At 38.9% G+C, this 25,068-nt stretch overlaps 1 protein-coding gene across 3 annotated transcripts in view; it reads right to left on the reverse strand.

Annotated features, from left to right (window-relative positions):
• Nucleotides 1–87: 87 nt before the first annotated feature.
• jade2 (jade family PHD finger 2) overlaps nt 88–25,068 on the reverse strand; it is a 71,740-nt gene continuing 46,759 nt past the window's right edge. For all 3 annotated transcript variants that reach the window (XM_088931993.1, XM_088931992.1, XM_088931991.1), the window contains 3 exons: nt 13,961–14,078; nt 9,983–10,111; nt 88–5,833 (listed from right to left, as the gene is read on the reverse strand). In XM_088931993.1, the coding sequence (XP_088788119.1) occupies nt 4,977–5,833; nt 9,983–10,111; nt 13,961–14,078 (1,104 nt within the window). In that variant the 3' untranslated portion in view covers nt 88–4,976. The remainder of the gene's footprint in view (nt 5,834–9,982; nt 10,112–13,960; nt 14,079–25,068) is intronic.

The raw sequence follows: 25,068 nt of genomic DNA on the forward strand, positions 1-25,068 counted from the left end.
TGGAATACCTTTTCAGTTTTAGGACAGAGGATTCAGCAATAGGAAAATATTTAGACAAAGACAGAGACAACAGCAAGACCAAGACACTTGTACACAGAAAGCACTGCTTTATTGACTGCGTTTGTCAACCACGCCAAAGATTGCTAAGAATATTACGCAACAGCCCACGCCCTCTGTGACAGGTGGGAACAGTGGTGGATGCAGCCATTTTAAGGCAACACAAACAGCATGCAGATACAGTCACATAAAACACCTTCTTGTACATCATATTGCTTTAAAGATTGCTTAACATGGAAAATGTACAAAAAAGGAAAAAATAGGTTTCTGCACTAATGAAAAATACATTTTTTGTTTTTCCTACAAAGAAGATTCTAATACAAGAAAATAAATATCGCAAAAAAAGCCAAAAATAATTTAAAATAGCTCTTCTTTTTATATATCTTCAATATTTTTCTCTTTGCTATTAACAAATGGCACAACATTCTTTGAACAAAGAATACAGAAGGAAAAAACTCCTGTAACATTCATATTATCGAATCAATAACTGATGTAGAGCAGTAATGTTTCAGGATTTGTACACAGCAACAAAAACGTGAACTTGCTTAAAGGACAAATAAGACATTCAGCAGGAAGCAGGAATTAGTTGTCAGAAAGGGGTTTTGTTTTACACAGAGCCAAGATCGATAAGCTCTTTAACAAAGCAATTCTTATTTTATCTAACTGCTTTCATGTTCCTAAGGTTGATTGTTTTTGTTGCAGACTGCTCTAAATATTTTCAAAAGTGAGTTGAGGACTGTAAAACTTCACAAAACTGCCAATGTCAGGATGCGAAATAATATGGTGGCTGTATTTGAAGATGCTGCAGAGTGGCAATGTGTGTGTGCCTGCTACATAAAACCAAACAGTGTCATTATTTTCTGTTCTCCAAGAGTTTTTGTTGTCAGGATGATGAAAAACAACAAAGTGGCTCATCCTCATTTAGAGGAAATCTGTTCAGTGCTGCTTAAAGCTGATTTGTTTCAGCATGCAAATTAGGTGAGAGTAATTAAGAACAAATACAAAGAGAGACAGCAACACCTACAATTATTGCCCTAGGTAATAGTGACGTTCAAAAGTTTAACACACACATTTCAGAGATTGTTGTTTGTTTTTTTCTTGGAAACTGCATATTTTAAAGTCTGGACCTAAAAATGGAATCATTACCTAAAGGAAAAAGGAAGATCAGAAATTCAACTTTTATCTGCTGACTGTTCTTTAAAACTGTGACATTGTAGCAAAAATAAATGCTCTTTATCAAGATACTGTCTCTGGTAAAACAGTGATGGCTCCTCATTTTTGCAAGTAATCTTATAAGCCTAGGAATGTAGAACATATTGCCAATATTGTCAATATTGCCAATTTTGAAAATCTTGAAAATCTTTTTCTAAGGTCCTGCAGTGCAGAATTGTCTGCCTGCCTTTAGACTCAATTTCCAAGGAATTAAAATAGACTCTCTGGAATCTGTTAATTGGAAGTTAGCTTGATGAAATTAATTTTAATCTTTTTTGTTTGACTGGAGTAACATAATTCCCTATTTGTACTACACAGTTATCCAACACAAAAAAACAGGTCTTCAGTATTCATGCCCTTTTCATTAAAAAATATTATGCTTGCTGCTGTAAAGGTTCCCAAATAGAAAATTCAAAAATGAGAGCAGCCACTTGTTTTTATTGGCAGTTTATTCAGTGCAATGCAGCAGCTATCTCACACCAACTCTACCAGTGTAACTCTTCATTTCCTTTGCTTGAACACTGTAAAACCTTTAAGTGAGTGACAAAATTTCCTTGAAGCAGTGTTTTCTCAGCACACGCCATAAAATGCTTTTTATTAGAGAAAAAATGTTACTCTGAATTGTGCTGTTCAACTGTTCAAATTCCTCTTTGTGTCAGGTGCACAACAAGTCTGCATTTGAACGGATATTCTCAACCAACAACACAGGGTAGGGTGGTTAAGCTAATCTGCAGGAACTATTGTGCATACATTGTTTACTTTAGCTGCAAAAACACTGGACATCAATGGAACATTATGTACTAACACTGCAATACAGCCCTCAAGTTCTAGACAGAATGAAAATAGAATGATTACAGAACATGTGGTTGTCATTATTTGTCCTTTAAGTCTGTTTCTTTGATCCTCCTGTGCTAAAACGAATAAGGACTCAGGATGCAGAACACAGAAGCTAGAAGCAGTGGTTTGTGGGGTTTGTGTGGTAATTATACTTCAATTTTTCTTTTTATTTAACTGAAGTACACTGAAGCAAGCTCCGGTAAAGATGCAGTTGATCTAATTATAATTGAGCATTCTATAATATTTACTGTAGCTAAAGCTTACAAAAAAAGCCTACAAAGCCTGTTACAGAAAACTGGTTGCTAGTACTGTACTATACATTATCATTGGTGCATACAAAAACCAGGAGTCAGTCTTTGACTACAGCCTCGAATCAATCCCTAACGGATCAGAGCAGCTAACACAGCAGAAGAAATCCTTTGAAATGTTGTTTAGCATTAAAGCACAACAACATCAGCAACAAAAAACAAATCAGAACAGTCCTCGATGTTACTGAAAAGCACTGTAAAAGGACATTCTTTCTTGGTTATTCTAATGAAGCTTATGGAACACATTCTGTAAAAAATTCTAAACATCCTTAGAATGCCATTCAGCTTCCTTAGCTTTTATAGCTGAGGCACCAGCAACACATCTTTCCCAATCTTCCTACAACAGTGAACAGTACAGGAAGAATGCTGTTTACACACTGCTACCTATCATGTAGGATACAAGTGTTTGTAGTTGAACACTAGCTTTAAATAACTGTAAAATAACTGAACAGTATTGAACATTGAACCAGGTTTACCTTTAATTGTCTTTGCAAGACGAAACAATAGCAGGTTGAAGATGGACTGCAGCTAGCTATTTGGATTTCTTGTCCACATATATCTTGTTTAGGTAAGGTATATTTCACAATGCATGGCCTGCTCCAGAAGAGAAAGTAACCAAATGCTTTAATTATTGTAACCATCTTCAATCACAGTCTGAATAAAGTTCAAAATTCCCTAAAATTAAAATCCAGATTGCCACACAAAAAGGGTGGCACATCTGAACAGGAAGGAAAAAACCTTGTTAATACAATACAGTTTTCCAAGAGGAATTTCTGGTGCCTAGGCCATAAATGAAATTGACCTCTATTAGCAGAAGGGTCACACATGTAGCAGCATTTGGCTATTTTGCCTGATACTGGAAATAAGCCATTTTGCTCTCTAAATCAAGTCTCCATAGCTAAAGACCGTTGGTAAACCAGTGACGGATTGTAAGCCAGTGGTATTATGGTGAATGTCTGAGAATCTTCTCAAACACCCCGCCTGCAATTCAACTATAAATTATTTGTCAGCATCCACTAGCCTTGCATTAATATCATATCCTTTCACCAAAAACATAAAATACGGTGTGCCACATTTTCATACTGTTCTTTGGCATTTATAAAATAAAAAAACAGCTTCTTAAATTACTGAGGAACAAAAACTCAGCAGTAGTCAGGTTTTAAACAGTGTAGTCTGCCGATAACGCCACAGAATAAGTATACATATACATATGTATATATATATATTGCTAACCCCTGAGTAAATACTGTGGACCACTGTTATTAAATAGAAAATACAATGCTGTTAATTCATTTCAGAAAAACAAAACACAAAAACGTCAGCATTCTGGGCTAAGATGCTTACTATGTGATTGGTTATGCCAGAGACCATTCACATCTGCCAGAATAGGGCTCCATTCATTATAGGAGAGGGTATTCAAAAATTGTAAGGCCTAATAATTTATTTATTTGCTCACAGTAGGGGCAGTAGGTAAGCCAAAATGCCTAAAATGTGATTCAAATGAGTACATGTAAAAATACATGGCCTGAGCACAAGAGGCTCTGCTTAACATCGAGCTTAAAGTTTGTTGTGATATCAATTCTGGTAGACTGAACAGAACATGTCCCTGCTTGGGGTGACTTGGCTGTAGATGATGGATTGATAGATTCAGAAGGTGCTAAGATGCTTTACAATACAGATTTCAATGCATTGTTTCATTTTCTTCACAAAATGTCTTCTTCATGTTTAGTTTGTTCTACAATTTTTTAAGGGTGTTAAAAAGGCACATGGTTGCAAAATCTAATGTTGTATTGCACTCTCTTGTTTGCAATATTTAAAAGGACAACAGGGGCCCTGACAATGACAAATTGTACTATGAATAGAGCCCTACAAGGCAGAGAAGAGTTGGAAAGATTCTGTGAAGTGACCTATCAGAACGCGGTGGCTGGTGAACAAGGACATTGGAAGATTTTAAAAAGGAGGACTTTGCTTGGTTGGGGGAGCTGAATCGACCCCCATTAACCAATTGTGCTTTATTAAACTCCCTTTAAAAAATAATTCTCAACGTTCACTTCGTGTTAAGACATTCATTACAAAATGAAATACTCCAAATAAACTCCAACCGAACACATCTTAGGTTCAGGTTATGGAAGGCTTCCTCCTGAACCAGCTTTTAATGCCACGAAATATCTTGAGCCTGCACACGCAGTTAATACTGGCAATTACAGCCACTGGGAGGCTAAAAGACATGGCTAGTCTAGTGGATACTTTAACGTCCCAGCGGATAACAGAAAAGTAACATGCGTATTCATCTTGATATTTTAGAAAACTTTTTGATGCAAAGCATTATTTTTCACTAATGATGTGACTAATTGATTGGTAGCTCCATTTTGACAGGAAAGGGGTAGAAATAAACTAAAAAGGCAATCTGTAACTTGAAAAGATACGAATTTGGTTTGGAAAAAAATCCATAAACAGACAATGAAACAAACAAAGACAACAGCCATGGCAGTTGTTACTGGGATCACATTTTGTTTCCACACTGTCAGGTTTAATCGCTGTTGCTGTTTTGCTTGTCCTTCCTTAGGTGGCCAGCACACTTCTCCTAACCAGCTCCTCGTTTCCGGGATGAAGTTGACCGAGGTGAATCTTTCCCCCGCTGGAGTGAGTATCGGAGTCGCTCAGCTCGGCATCCGAATAATAGCCGTCAGTCTCCGTGTCGAACAGTAAACTGTCCTTCCCTGCATCCTCTGTCTCCTTTCCCAGTTCCAGGCTCCCAGCTTTTGATTTGGACTTACCCTGTTTCGGCAATCGGAACCGGACAACAGCTTTGGGGCCGCTCCCCGCCTCAGGCACTTTGGCAGGACAGCTGGCCTCCTGGGTCAGCACCGGCTGGCTGGCCCAGGGCCCTCTCTCCTCTGAAATGTGGCAAGAGTCCATTTTGGAAATGGGAGGCTGAGGAGATCCTGTGCCAGGGTCCTGCTTGGTCTCACTGTTCCTCCTTGAGGGGTAGTGGTGATGTTGTTGGTGGAAAGCCCTGGAGAACTTGGACTTCTCTGCTCTTTTCAAGATATTCCCGTTCTTCTCCTCTGACAGGCCCTGGTTCCCTTTGCTGTTCTTAGCTGCTGATACAGTGCTGGAGCAGGAGGAGGAGGTGTGGGTACTGCCATTGGTCTTGTGACTCTTAGCCCTGGGCTTGGCCCTGGACTTCCTCCCCAGCTGGGGTGTCTTCCAGGTGGACTTCATGGAGTGATCCATCATGAGGCTGAGCAGGCTCTCCTCTCCCTGCAGCAACTGGTCTGACAGCAGGCTGCCCGTCTTCTCCTGGTGGGGCCCGTGCAGCGACCACTGGCTCAGCATATCGTCTGCGGTGATCTGCACAGACTGCGCCAACCAGCTGTCGAAGAGAGTCCCGTCAATAGGGAACGTCTTGGGTAAATCTAAAACAAAGGGAAAACGTGAGCACAGCCTCAAGCCTGGAGGGTCTTCCAGTGATTGTAATGCACTTCTGATGTTCAGAAAGAATTAACATTTATGTTTTGACTGACCCCCGCAGGTGGGATTTCTCTCCTTCCCCCTGCCGTGTAGCTCAAAGTCTTTTGGCAACATTTTGGCTTCACTGTTTGTTTTCTTCTACCTCTTGAGCAGAAAATCAAAATACACTAAAAACATTAAACAATGAGATGCATGTCAAAACCATCACACAGATGTATAGCTGTCATGAGAGTTTTCTATTTTTCATGCTGATGATTTTTTATTCTAATAATTTCAGATACAAGACGTACTGTAAATGGAAAACACTAAATTCACTGTACATTATGACAAGTAAATCCAATTTATTTTAGAAGTGATCTGACATCTATATTTCCTTTCTCCTGGCATTCTGAAGTTGTTGAATGCTGGCAAAAGGCTACAGTACGAAGTGCCTTGATTTCTCTTGCACTGTCTCAGTCTGAAGTTAAATAGGGAACATGCAACAGACAGGCAGGCACAAGATCTGAGCCTGCTCTGTTTTGATGCACTGCACTTTTATGATTGGCAATTCCCTTTTATGCACAAAATATTTCTGAAGAGTAAAGCTGGTGATAACTTCATTATCCACTTCAGTCCACACAAGGCACTAAGGATTTTTTTTATTCTTCAAAAAGCAATGTTCTGTTTTGAGTGCCCATGTTTACAAAAATGTTCAGGGAGATAATTTCACACACCCACACACACACACCAACAAGCAGATTTTAATATACAGCACTTATTTCCTTTTTACTGGCAGTGCCACTGAAAAATTAAACTGCAATTTTTTCATTTGACCATTTTGGAAATGGGTATTACTATAGGTTATTATAATTATTATGTACAGTCGTATCATTAACACAGCTCTCCAGCCAAGAGGTAAAATATAAGCAGAAAATTAAAGCTTGACTACTTCATAAGTCCACGGTACCTAATGTGATTAAGAACCTACTTGAGATGCTGTTTTAATAACAGTAATTAACAAATTCAGGAACAATCCCTATCTCCTCTGGCGTAAAATAACACCAAAAAAGGGAAGGAATAACCTTTATAAATTTCCTATCAGTGATACTGAGACAACATAAAAAAAAGGTTTGTGATGGCTGAAAGGAGGGAAGGGGTTATGGGGGTTAAATGAAAATCTGTACCTGATATTAAACTCTCATTACTGGCATATTAAATATGGAAACCTGACACACCTAAAAAAAAACATCTGTCAAGGTACAGAAAGATCTGTGCCTGCGTTAACAGACACGATGTTCCAAAGCCCTTGTGAGTCCAGTGCTCCTTGTGCTATTAAGAACTATTCTGCTGTCGTCAGGCCTCATGGTGAGCTCTTTCCATGACGCAGCAGAACGCCTGCTTTTGGCAGACACAGCGGGTGTGCCGATGGGCACAGGCTGAGCTTCTAAACCTGCTCTCTGGTACTGCCTGCACCGCATATTTATATTTCTCAACGCAGTATGGGCAAATTCACACGACACATCAGGGCCCGGAATGTCATTCTTGGGGAACTGCCAAGTCGTCTCATTTTTGTTTGTGTAAACCGAACAGACTCTTGGATTGTTCTCAGGTATAGGCTGTAACCCTGACAACCCTAGTAGAAAGATCTGTGCAAACTGAATACCAGCTTAACAAAAAAAGACAAGTCTGAATCTGCATTTTTCCAATTCACCTGTAGTGACAGGAAAAATGAAAGGAGAGAAAAAAAACACTTGACACACAGTATTAACAGAATATTCTGGAGCTATTGTTATTACATCTGATTGCACAGATGATGAAGACAAAACAGAATAGTGTATGCAGTATATCATTCAACAATGTCTGCATTCATACACTTGCTGTTAAGAAGTCTAATATCTGGCTTTGACTAAACTTTTATATTAGACCATTTTGAGAAGAAAAGCTTCATAACAAATTCATATGTCTGAGGATGAAAATATATATTTTTTCTTTTTTCAAAGGTGCCTCCCTGTCTAATTGCTAATTGGTCTTGAAATTTCTGGCTCAAAGCAACACTCTCCTACTAGGGTCAGTGTCTGTCAGGAGCTTTGACACCTAGCTCTGCTCTGATATGATTAAAGGCTTAGACAGTAGGGTAGAGTGGCATAACCTCTTTTCAGCCCTATCTAAAGAGATCTCCAAAAATGCCAATACTAAGCAATCACCCAAAGTCATGTCAAAATAGACCAATCAATAAAAGACCCTTAAAATAAACAGCTAGCTGAAAGGAGTCAGTTAGCTGCTATATATGTAAAGTATTCACACATACAGACACCATGTGTTAGGTCATCTTAGATTGGACTATTGTCTAGATCATTTATCTACTGGATTACTTATATATTACTTATTCTCTACTCTCTGTCCCATTATCCTCAATATTATAAATAAATCCATGAGCACTGGCATTGTACCAACATTCCTCAAAACTGCTGCAATTACCCCCGTGCCAAAAAAGCCTAACATGACTCTGGACAATCAAAACAATTTTTGCCCCATCTCCAACTTACCCTTTCTTGCAAAAATTCTAGAACGTGCTGTCACATTTCAGTTTCATAACCATCTCATGCCAAATAACCTTTTCAACCCCCTCCAATCTGGCTTCCGTCAACTTCACAGAACAGAAACTGCCCTGGTCAAAGTTAGTAACGACCTTCTGATTCTGGTTCTCTTTCGATACTCATCTTTCTTGATCTCAGTGCTGCTTTTGACACTGTTGGCCATGACATCTTACCTTCTTGTCTTGAGACTGTGATTGGAGTTTCTGACACTGTTCTCAGATGGTTGAAGTCTTACCTCACTGATCGCTGTCACTTTGTCTCTCTTAATGGGTATAGGTCTGAAATTGGTCTTGTTAAGTCTGGTGTTCCTCAGGGCACAATACTGGGCCCCTTGCTTTTCAGCATTTTCATGTTTCCACTTGGTCAGCTTTTAAGTTCGCGTGGCCTCAGCTATCATTTCTATGTTGATGATATTTAAAATGTACATCCATACCAAGCCTGACACTGATGTGGCTGTCTCTATTATATCTAATTGCATCTCTGACATAAAAACGTGGATGACTCAAAATTTGCTTAACTGTGACAAGACTGAAGTCATGCTTATTGGCACCCCCCATCAATTTTGTAAAGCCAGTCCTGTAACCCTATCTGTAGATGGCTCTGTACTTGAGCTTCAGTCTAAAATTGAAAAACCTTGGGGTGATATTCGATTCTGGCTTAACATTTGACCCACATGTGCAGCATATTGTCAAAACATCTTTTTTTCACCTCAGAAATATCGCTAGATTACGCTCTATGCTATCACTTACTGTGGCTGAAAAGCTGATCAAGACATTTGTGTTCTCCCGACATGACTACTGTAATGCTCTACTCGCTGTGATATCAAAATTTACATTGAACAAACTGCAGTATGTCCAAAATTCAGCAGCCAGAATCCTGAGTCCGGAGTCCTTGCATTGGGTTCCTGTCAAGTTTCATATCGACTTCAAAATCTTCATGCTCACCTATACGGCTCTGCATGGCTTGGCACCTCAGTACCTGTCTGAACTATTATCGCCCTACTTCGCACCTCGCAACCTTCGCTCTTCTAATTCTAGTCTCCTAACTGTCCCCCAAGCCTGTCTATATTGTATGGGTGACAGGGCCTTCTGTTATGCCCCTAAGCTCTGGAACTCTTTCCCCAAGGATATCAGAGAGTCACCTTCTCTAAACTCCTTCAAATCCAGACTCAAAACCTTCTTTAGAAGAGCCTTTACTTAACTGGTTCCATTCTTTACCCCTCTGCTCCTACTACACTTAGTACCACCATCCACGGTCTCCTCTGTGTATTGTAATTGTGTTTTATCTTGTGTATTCTTTTTATTTATTGTTGTCATTCTGTAAAGCGCTTTGAGAAGCCACCTTTAAAGGTGCTATATAAAATAAAGTTTTTTATTATTATTATTATTATGAAACATGTCTAAGGGATAAATAGGAACAGCAGAAATGATCAAGGCCTCTTAATAAACTAAGAATAGTTTTAAAAAACCACAATAAAAGAATAAAAACCAAGGACAAATGATACAAGTACCTACGTACCTAGGGGTCTCAGCAACGAACCATTCTCCGGTTTCCACTTCTCCTTTTTCTCTTGACTGCTTTTCCGGCGCTCTTTCCCTCTCTCTTTTCCTTCATTCTGCCTGCCTTTGGCTCCTTTCAGAGCCTTCTCTGGACAAGAGAGATGGAGAGATAGAAAGGCTTTCAAAGACCCTTACATTGAATCAGGTTTTCAAATCTTAGAATGTTTCAAAGTTAATGGTTTTGAGATGGGGCCAGGGAAGGTCACAGAACTGAATGCTATTTCTAGCAACAGGTATCTATGTTAAACATTTTGAAAATAAGACTTAAGCCACTTAAAGAGAGTCTTTGAAAGGTTGGACACAGTAGAGACAAGCTCTGTGTTATTATCACCCCTCCGCTGGTGCTGAATACTGCTTCCTAGGATCTTGCAGAAGCATCTTATTGATATGGAGCAGCACAGCAAAACGTCTGGGGTTTCCCAGGAGTAAAAGCCTGTGGGGATCTTATTGCTAAAATAACTGTCAAATCTGAAGTTGCCATTAATATATAAGGGGAATTATGGGCTACACTTCAAATTTTATTAGCTGTAAGGGAACAATCATTACAGATAACACACTACTCTGTTCACAGTCAATGGATCTGACCAGTAAATTGAAAGAGTAGTATACACTGTACAAAACAAATTAAACAGTGGAATACGAGGTTTCGTGGTTAATACAGAGGTGTAAAACAATCCCAATCCCAATAGTTCCCTCTGCAAGATGTTCTATCCTGTCTGGGGATTTCATCTTATGCTCTGTATAAACATAATGTTTCCTTTCATTGTGGGATGAATGAATGGCTTTTCCTCAGAAGTCACAGGTGGTGCTCCCATTGTCTAGAGAACATGTAATAACATAAGCCCAGTGGATTTACTCTGACGTGCTCTAAAAAAACACATCCAAGTGTTGAGCCAGGCATTCCAATTCTACTGTGCATTTTAAGCACCGCTTCTTTATATTCCACTTTCCTGAGATGTCTGTAGCTGTTAAGAGTATAAAAACAAATTAAAGGAGTGAAAAGACTTAAGCAATCCATTTTTAGACTGAAGAAAAAATCTTTTAATAAATTCAAAGTCTAAAATAGGTTACAGACTGAAGAACAGACACCTTCCATATGAATAGCTGTTGATTACAACAGTTTTTTCACAGTTCAGCTAGTGCTCTGAAGTGCACTGTTAAGTGAGCAAATGTGGGTTACCATGGCACAGTGGTGGGGCTCAGGGAGTGGCTGTGTTCTGTGACTGTTACCAGAGAGAGCTCGACTCAGCCTTGTACTGAACAGTATCAACACACAGCCCCCAAGTTATAGAAATACTTTGCATTGATGCAAAGACACATTAACTTCAGCCCTGGAATAAGATATCTCTTGAGGACAATCTCAATTTATAAAAAAAAAACATAGGGCTCTGTTATATGAAACATGCTATATTACACGTTATATAAACATAATATATTAACATATAAACGTTATATTACATGTTATATAAACATGCTATATTGCTATATTCTATATTACTACTAATATTATCATACTAATAGTACTACTACTAAACCAATTTTACTAATTAGAGTTGGTGCTATCTGGTATTTTTTTATTTATAGTTAATATAGGATATTTAAATTATTTCAGTTTTATAGTATGATTTTTGCTTTCAATAAGCCCTTTCATTCAAACGTTATAAAACTATGAAACATGCAGCATATCATATTTAAAACTGCACTACAAATTCATATCTAGATCAATGAAGATACAGGATAATGTTTTAAACAAAATTTGGGATAATTAAAATAATTTTTAAAAATCCAGGATACAAATTTTAAAAAATGTTTCAATCAAAAGCAGATGAGACCTGCCTAAAACTAACAACTATTGTACACTCCAAGCTGTAAAAATTTCACAAGGGGAAATAATGAAATGAACAAGACCTACAGGACTGAAGTTATGTTTCCAAAAATAACCATTGCTAATTACTTGGATTCGTAAGGACTGTACTTAGAAAGAAATAATCCTTTCCTTGTCACTTTAGTTTGCCATGCATGGTGAAGTCCTGAGATTCTGCACATCTCCTAAACAGCTCACTCCTGTGTGCCGTGTTAAGCAACCTGAACTACTTGTCATGAAGAGAATATACATTATGAAAAGGATGCCCTGGATTCCTTTCCTCTCTCTTTCTAAATCTAAGCACAACAGAGACATTTAATATCGCAGTTATTAGGGAAGAAAAAAATCTTGTTTGATGAACTGTAGGTTTTCATCAGCATTTTTTTTTTGCTTTTTAAAAACAGCTTCTGCCTTCCTATTCAGAAGTATTGCCTGGGGACTCATGTTTGAAGTACATGATTAATTTTCTTTCTGTCTTGGTCTCTCTTCTCTGCCCAATGAGCTTCTTTGCCTATTAGCAAGGTGCTAGCACTCTTGAAATGACTTACAGCAAGCTCAAGTGCCAAGTCCCTCGCATATTCTCAGTCCCCCTCTTTACCCTGACCTCTGATAAGAAGAAAAACGGAATGTGACAAAAGGAGAATGTAAAAAAATGTTATTGGACTTAAAAAAGCAGCTGCTTCCACTATCATTTGGATCTTTATAAAAACAAGTTTGGATCAGGTTGGAAAAGAGGGAACAGCAAACATCTGTAATATGGGCTATATCACTGCACTGTCAATTTCAGAGCTATCAAGAGAAAGTGATTAACGTGCAAAATCAAATTATTATATTTTAAGGGAAAAGCTTGAACACAATACAAATAACAGCATTGTGCTACAGGTACTCTGATTTGTTCCAGGGATTTGGGCAATGATGTTGTTTCACACTTTGCACAGAGTTCTCACTCTTTATTAAAAACAATTACTTCAAAGACCAGAAACTGCAGGTACTATGAGGAGGAGGTGTACGATTAGCAGGAGTATTTATCAAATATTTAGCAGGAATATTTATAGAATATATTTTTTTAGGACGTTGGGGTTAATTTAAGAATCCACTCACCTATCTAGACCACTGACAGAATTTAAAGGGTTTTAAGTTATTTTTTAAAATATCTTCAGAAGATCACTGGTGAGCTGTGAATGTTCAGTTGCTAGAGGGAGGGCCAGAAGAAGGCACAGGATCTGAAGTAAGAACTTTACATTGTATATTGCATCTAATTTTCCACTATTGAAACACCTCAACTTCTTTTAGGATTCAGCCTTCCATAGCTTATTATGAGGCGGTCCTCCTCCAAGCATTAATTTGCATCTGTGAATAGATACAGGCATTTAGAGCTGCCTAACGAAGTCCTGCATACAGGAAAACTGCTGCTGCAGCAGCTCTGGGAAAGTGTCAGGAGCTCACAGCACAATGATGAACATCGCAATCAAAACTAACTTCAAATCTCGGCTCCATTTTACAGGCTGTCTGACCAATAAATCTCTTTCCAGGAATTCACCTGTTTCAGCACTTTCTTCTCAAATATAATAACCAAATATACTTCTAAAATCTGTCACTCAGACCACGAAACAGATGCGCTGTGAATTGCTTTAAAAAGAGTGAGTGCTACCTGCAGCGTATTACTCTCAGAACTTGGGCAGCTCCTGTATATCAGAAGCCTGGCAACACACTGTGTTGCCAAATTGCATGTAACTTACTCCCTTATTGTGAACAATTTCACAGACGTAGATGCATTCTAATCCAGTTTCCTATCTTTTACAGAAGAAAAGGGGGAGGAAAGAAACATATGAAACCCATATTTTCAGTTTGACTTGAATTTGGCTTTTGACAATGAGATCATCAGCAGACCCATCTCTGGAAAGAAAACAAGAATTTTCATTTCAGCTTTTCGATGTAGCCTTTAGTTACCAGGTGTTAAAGGGACCTAGCAATTACCATAAAAAACATCGGTAAGTTAATGTGAACTATACTGAAAGGAAAGCTTTCATTTTTTTTTCTTTGAGCTGTCTGAGTGATTTACTGCTCACTTACCTCCTGCTAAATCCTCTTCAATCAACTGGATCTGGAGGTGGAATATCTTCTCTTGTAGATCACAGAGGGAGTGCTTCATCTTCTCACGTCGTGTCACCATGTAACACAGGTTTCTAACCTGCCAAGGTGAAAAAAAAACACTCACAGCTGTTTCTGCTGCGGAGACAGAGATGATTCAGTCTGTGGTTGGGTCAAGGCTAAGTAAAGATGAAGGACGGCATTAATGAGTCACTGTTTACATCTGTGTTGAACAGTTACTCGTGTGTGAGCAGTGAGCAGGTAAGCAGTGACATTCATATTCATCACCACAGTTTTCTTCCAGGGTACAGTGCTTCACTGAAAGTCATGTATACAGTGAAATCACAGAAACATACTGCAGGGACAGGACCAGCCCATTCCCCAGGTTTTCCAAGAGCAGTGTAGTCAGCTTCACCATGCTTTATCATTTCTCACCAGGTATCCATTTTTTAAGCGCAGAGCTGATTCAATCACTCATCACATTGCAAATTTGTGTCTGCCTCAGTTTTCTCCATCTTAATCACTGCAATACAACCTATCATTTTTAATGCATGTAAGTTTTATAGAAAAATAAATTATCTCTATATTGCATATTGATTAAAGATTTTGGCATGATTGTGATTAAGGGATTATTCAGAATTGCTCATGATACACCCAAGTGACTGAGAGTGTTGCAGAAGCATTAAATCCCTTTATTACTGAAAGAAGTGACTGAGCACAGCTGATAAGCTACTTTAACCTGTTGATTGTTAAGCATTGTGAAAAGCAAGCCCTAACTCTAAGTGATGAATCAGTTTTGGTGTAGACAAGGTGTAGACCACCCTGGTGGACATCAGCAAATGTGGCCCAGATGTGCGGAATGATAAGCTAATTGCTGTGTACAGATCAGTCGATGGGGAGATTCATGTGTGATGGTTGGGAGAAGATTGTCTTGTGTCTAGGACTGTACTTGTAGTGATTGATGCAACCTGACTGCAATGCGCTACACTGTCTCCTGAGACCTCAACTACTGCCCTTCCTGTGGGTCCATCCCAACACGACATTATTCCAGCAGGACAACATGGTGCTAATGCAAAAATGGCCTTCCTGTGAGATGACAGCGAGAGCTAAGCTGAGGATGCTCTCCTTTCCAGACTTAAACCCCATTGAACATTTGTGGGATTAAATGGGATGATGCGTGGCATCTAGGGCTCAGTGAACAGGCACATGCTTGATCAGGCCCTAAGAGAGAGTGGGACACAATCCCACAAAAGAGCATCTGCAAGCTGGTGCAAAGCATGAGTCACAGATGTACAGCTTGTGTTGATTCCAACAGTGGGCACGCATGCTACTAGCCTGTGACTTTCACAGACCCCCCCCACTGATCAACTCTGTTGATGACAAATGTTGATCAGCACAATGAATTTACCTATGACACATCTGTTTAATAGAATGTCACTGCACCTGCTACAAAACATCCTTTCTCTGGTATTAACCATTAATTGGTATTAAGATTAAGTGATAATCTTCTTCTAATGCTCAGGGTACCACTACCTCTATGGAGTCATGCATGTGTACAACAGAGAACACCCTTGCCCAATGCAACTGGAATTCTCAACATATGACGACAGTGCTGTATAAAGGAAGTCCTTTTTATGCAAGGAATTCATGAAAAACATCATAGCAAAGGTCCCCATTTCCGCTTTAATATTCCCCCACCTTATGCAACTGTACGCAGTGTTCCTGATTCCGAGTCATTCAAATCGGTTTCATATGTTTCTGCTTTAAAACAACACGTAGATGCTGAGCAGTGATTTCTGCAGTGCCTTGACACTCAGTGGTCCCCTCAGGGGACTGCGTTCCTGGGCTTCAGCCAACCCACATTTGTGCAGCCGCTAACAAAGAGCCAGAAGATGGCGCTGTGCCAGTGTGTACGCATGTGCATGTAAAAAGAACTTTCAGGCAGAGGAAAAGACAAGAAAGAACGTTCTTTGTTTGCTGGCACATGTGAGGTGATGATGGTATCATTCTCTGAAGATGGCACACAGTGGTGGTGCCTCCCTAAGCAACTAAACACTTCAACAAAGGCAAACTTGTCCACCCTGGCCACCTTCTGTGATGGCCAGAACTATGATTTTATAGTGCTAGTGTTTTTTTTGTTTATATTGTATGTGTCAACATGTTTTCAGTATGCTTTATACTTTATTTTTTTCAGAAACAATTAAGGAAGAGTACTTCTCCACATTGACAAACAGTATATCTGGGGCAAAGAGTTTAATTAAACCAAACACACTGATCTGTGTGATGTACTCTTGGTCGGTTTTGCCCTGGAAACAATCATTCTTATTTTATAAAATGTGTTTTAATGGCATGTAATAAAAAAGTGCTGGGCAAACCATATAATTTATCAATAAATTGGTTAAAAAAGAATTGTATCGGAATAAATAGAAATGCTTCAAACTAGTCTGAGGAAGAGAAATTTTTAATATTATCAGTATAAGCAATATATTCCAAGGACTAAGCATTACCACTTTTAGTTAATAAGAAAGAACAAATAGTGGTTACAAGCACTAGAATTTCCAAAGTTAACATCAAAGAATGTGGCAAAAAGGACAGGTGTATTTGCCTCAGCAGGCTAAATGAACTGATTAACAGAGTCATGGCTCCCATAAACAAGATTCATTTTTCTTTTACGTTCGTGAAGGCCAGACACCTGTTGATTTAATTATTGGATTCTGTCAGCAACCGCTTGACATTTGGTGTTTAACAGAAGGCTTCACTGCTATCATGAATATTGACATGTCAGGATGCCTCCTCAAGGAGTCGGTAAGAGTGCGCACTACACTGAATCACAGGCAATAAAATTCTTAAGTTGTTATGGAGTCAGGATGCATCTCAGAAATTGTCTGGCTAAATCCACTTAATTGCACAGCTTGCACAGCGAAAGAAGATGTGAGTAACAAAACAAATCAAAACCAAAACCAATCTCGTCATCTATCATTATGCCACTTCTTGGAGGAGGCAGGAAGTTGAGGTAAATCAGGGAATGAATAATAAGGCAGAGTTTATTAAATAAGAGCTCCCTTAGCATATTGAAACAGCTTAAAATACATAGTATATAATTGTACAGAAGTCAGAAAGCAGGCATTTACTTCAGTGTAGCTGGCGACAGATCATTTAGTGCCTTGCTGTAAAAAATAAAGAATATATCATTCCACCTGCAGGAGATTAAAGGAAAAAAGAGAATTTGTATACTGCCCGAGCATGGTAAAATTTGGTACACAGTGCGTGTTTCTAAATTATTAGGTGCAGAGCCTTTCCTCTATATACTCATTCACTCTCTGAGGCAATAATCAGTCTATAAAAACTTCCTCCTGACTTTTTGAATACAGGCTTTGTCTATGGATTCAATTAACTAAAACAATAAAAAATAAAACTCACTGACCTCCTGGTCACCATCTATGACACCATCATCACTACCCTTGACTCTTTTTCAGGTCTGTAAATCTGAGTGTCACGTTTAAGAGAGCTGTGGAAGCCCAATGAAACAGCTGTTTCATAGACACAAAAAAGCCCCGAGCCATATCTCTCTGTCTTTTGTACATTCTTGAGCCCATTAATTAGCAAATACATGGCATGCAGTCCCACCACATTAAAATGTGCCCCTCTGCTGAGCACTGTGGAATTGCGTCATTTTCTGCACCACAATTCTATGCCTGTGGCAGAAATACCTTACCAGTTTTCTGCTTTTATATACAGTACAACATCTGCTTGATGCCCAAGCTGCTATGTATCTCTATTGTGAAGTTTAATGTTACAAGATCTCTATTTCAATTACTTCTAAAAGACGGGTCATTCAGTCTAGTAAGATGGACTTCATAAAAGGCTTTTATTAAAGATCAGGATAAGAACTATAGACAAAAGGAAGAAACAGACCTTCCCAAAAAGGCGTAGTGTCTGTAAGGTTCCAACAGATGGCAATATCAAGTAACCAGAAGATGGCTTCTCATCAGGTAAGGAAGACTGCACCTCCACACCTAAGAGTCAATCTGCTTCTTCTTCACATGCTTTAGAAACCACCGCCTACTCTGCCTCCTGTCCTTGACATTCTTTAATTCCAGGGAAGAGACCCAGAACAAAGTAATACACCAATTACACCCTTACACCCGAAGAAGGCTCCACAGCTGAAACGTTGCGCTTTCTTTCTTCTCTTTTCAGCATGGAATAAACCTATTACTTGTTCCTTTCTAATACACCAATGGCAATTAATTAAAAAACACCTGTCGGAGTGTTTTTTTAACGAATGTTGCCATTTGTGTATTGGTCTATTTTTTATTTTTCTTTCCCCATGTGAAGTGATTTACATTGAGGTTTATCTCAAAATCACATCCAGCCCTGTCGTCGGTCCAGATGCTCAGTTATGGAGTTTTGGGCCACGGCTCATCCTCACACTTTCTGCTGGTCACCAATTACAAGGCCTCCCCTTCCGTTTTACTCTGGATACGAAACGTGGGAAGATAGTTTGCCAGTGGCAACTGAAGCATTAATTTCTTTACATTTACCATAAATTCATGCATATTATCTTTAGTAATACATTTACATTTAGTAGCCTTAATGTGCAGGTCTCTTCTTGAATAAATGACATATCCAATATTGGTACTGTAAATAACTGCAGGCCATTACCAGCCAGGCACAGAACTGTTGGAACTAAGGAAGGAGCCATGTAAATACCACTGTTCTTCTGTTAATGTGAATGTGAGACTGTGTAAGAATAGTGGATGTGGAAGAAGTCAAATCTAAAGAAGTGGTAATGATACTTTGGGAATTTAAGAAAACCCCTTCTTGAGCATCACTTCATGAATACCATACTTTTCGGTGCATTCCCTCCTGTCCAATTTGATATTTTGGATGCAGCAGTAAAGGTAAGAAGGAACTGCAAAGAAAAGAAGGTACAGTCGTGTCGGCCTCTGTTTTGTAGGGATATGACGAGATATTTCTCTTCTCATTACCTCTCTGCTCATTCATGAAGAAAGGGAGCAAATGGGGGCAGCAATTCAAAATAGGACAACCAAATGTCTTTCTGTACAACGGCAACATTTCACAGCTACACCTGGACAGCTGGTGCATTCTTACAAAAACAGCCCTCTGAAATATTAAAAACCCAGGTCAACTGCAGGCCAGTTATTGCTTTCATTACTTATTAACGAACTTCCATCTAACTGTAATTGAGTTAGTGTGGGGGCATGTGACACAGCTGCATTCTCTGCTGGTGCTAACAAAACACACTGCCTGAAGGAATACGGCTCTTTTTGTATTACATTAAAACATAGATGGCCCAACCACAGCACCACAGCATACTAAAGTTTAAACTATATTCTCCGGTTGGGGAGTCAGCTCCAGACTGCAATGCCTCAACAGCCTCTAATAAGGCTTGAAAATGTAATGTCTCACAGTGCATTTATCATCTAGAAGGTTAACTAGATACACAGTTACCCCTAACTGCTCCTGAAGCACAGAGTGACAACATCTCACCAAGCACACAAGGGTTAACAAGTCCCTCTTCAATGAATTATGAAAGGAATTGTGAATTCAAGGTTTTACATTTCAATAATTTATCTGACCACTGAACACCTCAGCATGCTCACCCATTCTGTGCTCCAGGTAAAAGAATACCCCAAGCCGCAGAATGATATGGCAGGGCTGAAATAAATATTTATTCACCTCTCATGATTTTTTTATAAATAAAGGAGGTATCACAGAAACTCAACTAAAGCTGTTGCACTCTGGAGTGGTTTAGAACTCAACTCCAAGCAAGGGTGGTTTTAAGAACAATGAAAATTATAGAACTTCCCAGAACAATGGATCTGACCGACATTAGACTGCAAACTTCTACTAATAATCATTTACTGATAGACTGATCGCTCCCCTCACTCACACCAAGCTCACTTAATTTCCAGTTAAAGTCTTTTGTTAAGATGCAAGTTTCCATGTACTGCCCCAGTGCTCCCAAAACACTCAAACACAACTCTCAGAGCAAACAATCAATATTACCTTTGTTTCTGACAGCTTGTTAGAGCAGCTCATTTGAGAAAAATTAAGATGGATATGCAAAAGGACAAAGGACAACAGAGAAATATTGGAGTGTCTGCCAGGGTCGACGAACCCAGTTTTACAGGAGTCCATGGCACTTCTGCAACTAATTTCAGTCTTCAGCTGACCTTTAAATCACTCAGAGAAGCTTACCTAACTACTCAATAAACGCAAAGATGTCCTTATCAGATCTTAAAGATGTCCCATTTAAACGATACCTACAGATAATGCTGCCCGCATGCTCTGGGGTTCATCGCACCTGCTTGCTCTCGGAAGAGTCAGGAACATCAGAGAGGAGTAGCTAAAATACATGCACAACAGAATATGCCGGCGAGTTTTGTGCCACTTCATATGCTAGTCTTCTGCCGTGGTCTGTTCTGAAAACACTCCAAAATTAAATAACAGGCCATTGTAAAACACTGAACTGCCAAGCCTTGTTGCTGTTGTCCTTCATATCCGAGCTCTTACCCCACTTCCTCTAACAAAATCCGACAAACGCGGTGGTGTAAAAACAGGCTTTCAACCCTTCAGGCCCAACCAAATTTTTCTGGTACTTACAGTCTGATAAATATCCAAAATGAATCTAATTACAAATTTATGCAAATCCTAAACAGAAATATGTTAAAGTCAGCAGAAACTCTCCCTCGCCACAGTACGTTCTGAAAACTGTTATTTTTCTCCAGTGCTGCCTTCTTTGTGAACCCTGAGGACTGAATAACAGAACCAGTGTGTTGCTCAAAAGAAAAGTTTAAAAATAAAGCAAGCGAAACATTTAGAAAAGTACAGGTAAGGGGGGAGTAAGTGAAAGTAAGTAAATCAAAATATCATTTGTTTCATTTCCTTTCTTTTCCACTCTGCTGAAGGCACAAACGTCCTTTTATATGCACTGTAGCAAAGAGAAGTCAGTTTGCCTCCCATACACTGAATGAAAATATTGATCATCCCCTGCCAGGCCAGTGTGGTTTGGTAACAGCTCAGAAACCAAATTTCTGCTGGCGTCATTCTTCAGGCCCAAAACTAACTTTATGCCAACATAGCACTCCATATTCTGCACAGAACATGCCAGACTGCATGGCACAGGTACAGCAATGATAGTATCTTCTCATCAGGGAATTAAGACGCTGATTGAGATGCATTTTACCAAACACACCCATTGGCGTTATTTGAAAAGTGCACAATATTTATGTTTTCTTTAAACATTGTCAATTGCATTTCTTTCCCCAACACTCTGCATTCAAACATATAATTCAGTTAAGAAATGAAGCCTGCTGCCTGTGACACAATAATCGGGGAAGATCAAAGCAGGAAGAGCTCTTGTCTGGACACAGAAGAATAACGTTACCCTGGAATCCCATGCTCAGAACTGTAGCCCTTCCTCCCTGTATGGCCCTATACACAGTTTAGTAATCTACCTCAATCCCCTCTCGCATCAATACAGTCCCAGCTGCCTGAGAATCTCACCAGAGCTAATTGACTATAACCTGTAATGCTTCTGAAGGCATCCTGGTATCTTACACTCTGTAATTTGTATAATCTTGTCTCTGACAACAACTCCAGACCTGCAACTTACAGGCTATATATATATACAATTACTAAATTATGTCCTTTTTAAACCGCACTACCTTGATTGCAGGGATGGGCGATAAAAGAAAAATTAAATAGAAAGCTCTACAGTGCATTAGAGACATTCAGCTCAATTTGCAATCACTTCAAAGGAAAATTTAATACACTGAGAATTCCCCAGGAATCTTTCTGTCAAGTTTTTTTTTCTTTTTCTGGCCATTGTGAAAGAGATACAGCACAGGAAAATGGCATGGGACTTTTTCTTCAACATGCTTCATTTTATTAAATAGTTTTAACACAGGCCTCCACATGCTTACAACTATTCCTTTCTCTTTAATCGTTTCCCAAAAAGGGCATGAGAAAGCACTTTATTCCACCCCCCCACTTTTCCACTGTAAATTTGCTCTGAAAAAAGCATTAAAACTTGCTTGATCGCGCATCACGAGTCAAACTGTCATCCTTGTGTGCTGTGCAAAGCCCTCCAATGCTGTAACACATATGCAAGCACCTATATTTGAGTAAAGAGGTGCAGTAACTCTTCAAGCAGGCAACCTACGGAAAAGACACCAGATTGTAATTCCATTCATGACAGCTTGTTCCTGCAAGAGATGAAATCAAATCACTACAACCTGTCTTTTGTCTTTCCTGTAAGAATCACTGATGTGTAGCGGACGCCTATGTATCACTAACCAAGATCCAGGAGTGAAGAATTTTTGCAGCAAAATACTCATACTCTTCCTCACCACAAAAAACAAATACTGTCCAGCTATATTATTTCAAATTCCATATTTGCTCATATTTAGAAATTAATACTATACCCTACATTAATGCAGTGCATCACAATCAAAGCCCTCAAAGCCTTCTTCTGTACTCATACTATTGTACTCCCTTGCTACCCTGTTAAGCTAACATCCGTTTCAAATTCAGAGAAAATCCTCGTGCAGCACACCAGGGCTACAAAAATGGTTCCAGTTTAACAATTCCCCTTTTACTAGTTGTTTCCGATAGCTCCATTTGCCACTTTAATTGAGAACCACCTTTATCCCTCTAATTGGTGAGACTCACAGTCAGGAACACTGAAACAAACCCGGAAAGCAACAGCAACAGCAGCTGACTGAAAAGAGCAGATGGAAAAATCGTAATAAAATTACAACATCTCAGGTATTAGCTAAATCCTCTTGATGTTTGTCTACAATGAGAAATGCAAATGTGGGATTCAGAAAGCCCCCCCCAGTAATTTTCTGTATATTGATTCAGGTTAAGCGGACTGAAATTAATTTCAAACTGTGGGTTAACCCTCCTGACATACATAGCAAATTCCACCTAGACCTGTCTGTTAATTCTAATTACGATGACACTGGCACTGTATTAAACCCTAAATGACAGTACAGAATTGGATATTTTATTTTTAAGTTTTTTTGGCAAGTCTTACATCTTGGAGTTCACTAGATTGGGCACCCTTAGTTGCATTAAGGCATCTCTGCACCCCCCTCCCCCCCCTTAATGATACAGCATAAGGTTAATAAAGCAAATGGAAGTGGCTATATACAGTAAGAACTTTAAGTCTCAAGTTATTGTAAGGCTTGTGGAGGGACAAAATGTAAAGTAAATGAGAGATCGTGAACTACTGTTATTCACCTTTGCTTTAGTTATCCCTATAATAAAAGGTTTATTTCATTACCCAACAGTCAGGTGTGTCTCCTGGATGTCATTCCAGAGCTCTATCATACTTCAATTGAGAACATTAATTACCTGTTTGGACAGCTAAGCCTTTGATGTCCTAAATCAGTTGACTATTTTATAAAGCATCCTGTACTGCCTTTAAGCAAACAGGAATGGTCCTCTGCTTCAATTTTCCTGCTGTCTAAAGAAAACAAAGAGTAAAAGGACATTGAAGAAGTAATTTAGAACTTGAAACCAAAGCCCCTGTGGCTGAAGGGCTACTCAGCAACATGCCAAGAACACTATTTAAGGAACACTGCTCTACAGTTACCGAAAAGAACTGCAACAACAAGGATTGTGTAACTACTGTACCAAGAGTCACAGACTTACAACCAAGAGTCTTCCATGTTCCTTAAGTGATCAAAGTGAAGCCAATATTATTTTTTGCCCTTTCAGAATAAGTATCAGTGGAACTTTTTGAAGCATTGTTTGGGGATGTGTGATGTATAGAAGCCCGTTTCTGCCAGGGAGTAAAAATATAACGTGCTATGGTATCTAGTAATTGCGACTTTGTATCTCAGAATTCCGAGTTTATATCTCGCAATTGCGACTTTGTATCTCAGAATTCCAAGTTTATATCTTGCAATTGCGACTTTAAATCTCAGAATTCCGAGTTTATATCTAGCAATTGCGACTTAAAATCTCAGAATTACGACTTTATTTCTCATAATTACGAGTTCATATCTCGCAATTGCAACATAGAATCCCAGAATTACGACTTCATATCTCGCAAATATGACTATATCTTGCAATTGCGACATATAATTTCAGTATTACGACTTCATATTTCGCAAATACGACTTTATATCTCACAATTGACTTAAATGTGACTTAAAATCTCAGAATTACGACTTTATATCTTGCAACTGCGACTTTTTATCTCACTTTTGCGACTTTTTATCTCACTTTTGCGAATTCGAATTAGCCCACAGTTCATTGTCTGTCCTTTTGTTATTGTAATGGATTTGGGTTCTAGGGCTTGTGCCCTCGCCGCTCCCACCCTAGTTCGTGCCTCACTGCATTGGGCTCGAACCCAGGTCTTGAAACTAAAGAAGACCTGTTATGAGCAGGGGAGGGCGGTGCCGTCACCGCACTGCAACCAGATCGTACAACCTGTAAGTCAGCTGTTCCATTACACTATATTCATAAATTGTACAGGATCTATGGGTCTGAAGACTTGTCTTGTCAAGTGTCCTGATAAAAATCAAATTAATTACACTAATTTTTATGGAATCCCATATCCGCTAGGGAGGCTTCCATAGAACCCGGATGGAATAGTGGACGGCGGGCTTTTTAAAAAGTTTTTATTTAAACACCAGAAATACAAAAAAAGAGACAGAATATGAAAAAAGATACAGAAATAGACACTTCACATCCAGAGGAATTCACAATGATAAAAGCTGAAACTTATACTTTTTACATATTTCCATTGTGTCTTGCCTTTTCATTCTTTAAATTTCTAATAGAATTTAAGTAAAAAAGGAATTGCACTTTAAAAGCATTAATAGAGGGAGCAGTATTAGACCATTTACTTTTGTGGATGAAGTATTTAGCCAAAATAATTAACAGATTAATAATAAGAACATATTCTTTATCCAAATCAGATCTAAATATAAAATATCAAAATCTTCATATTTAACATTTACCTTTAAATGTTAAGCAATAACATTTTGCAAATCTATCCAAAACAATTTTGTATATATGCAATTAACAAAACAATGTAACAAAGCTTCCTT

Source organism: Atractosteus spatula, chromosome 14 (genome assembly GCF_055471065.1).
Source record: "Atractosteus spatula isolate fAtrSpa1 chromosome 14, fAtrSpa1.hap1, whole genome shotgun sequence".
NCBI lineage: Eukaryota > Metazoa > Chordata > Actinopteri > Semionotiformes > Lepisosteidae > Atractosteus > Atractosteus spatula.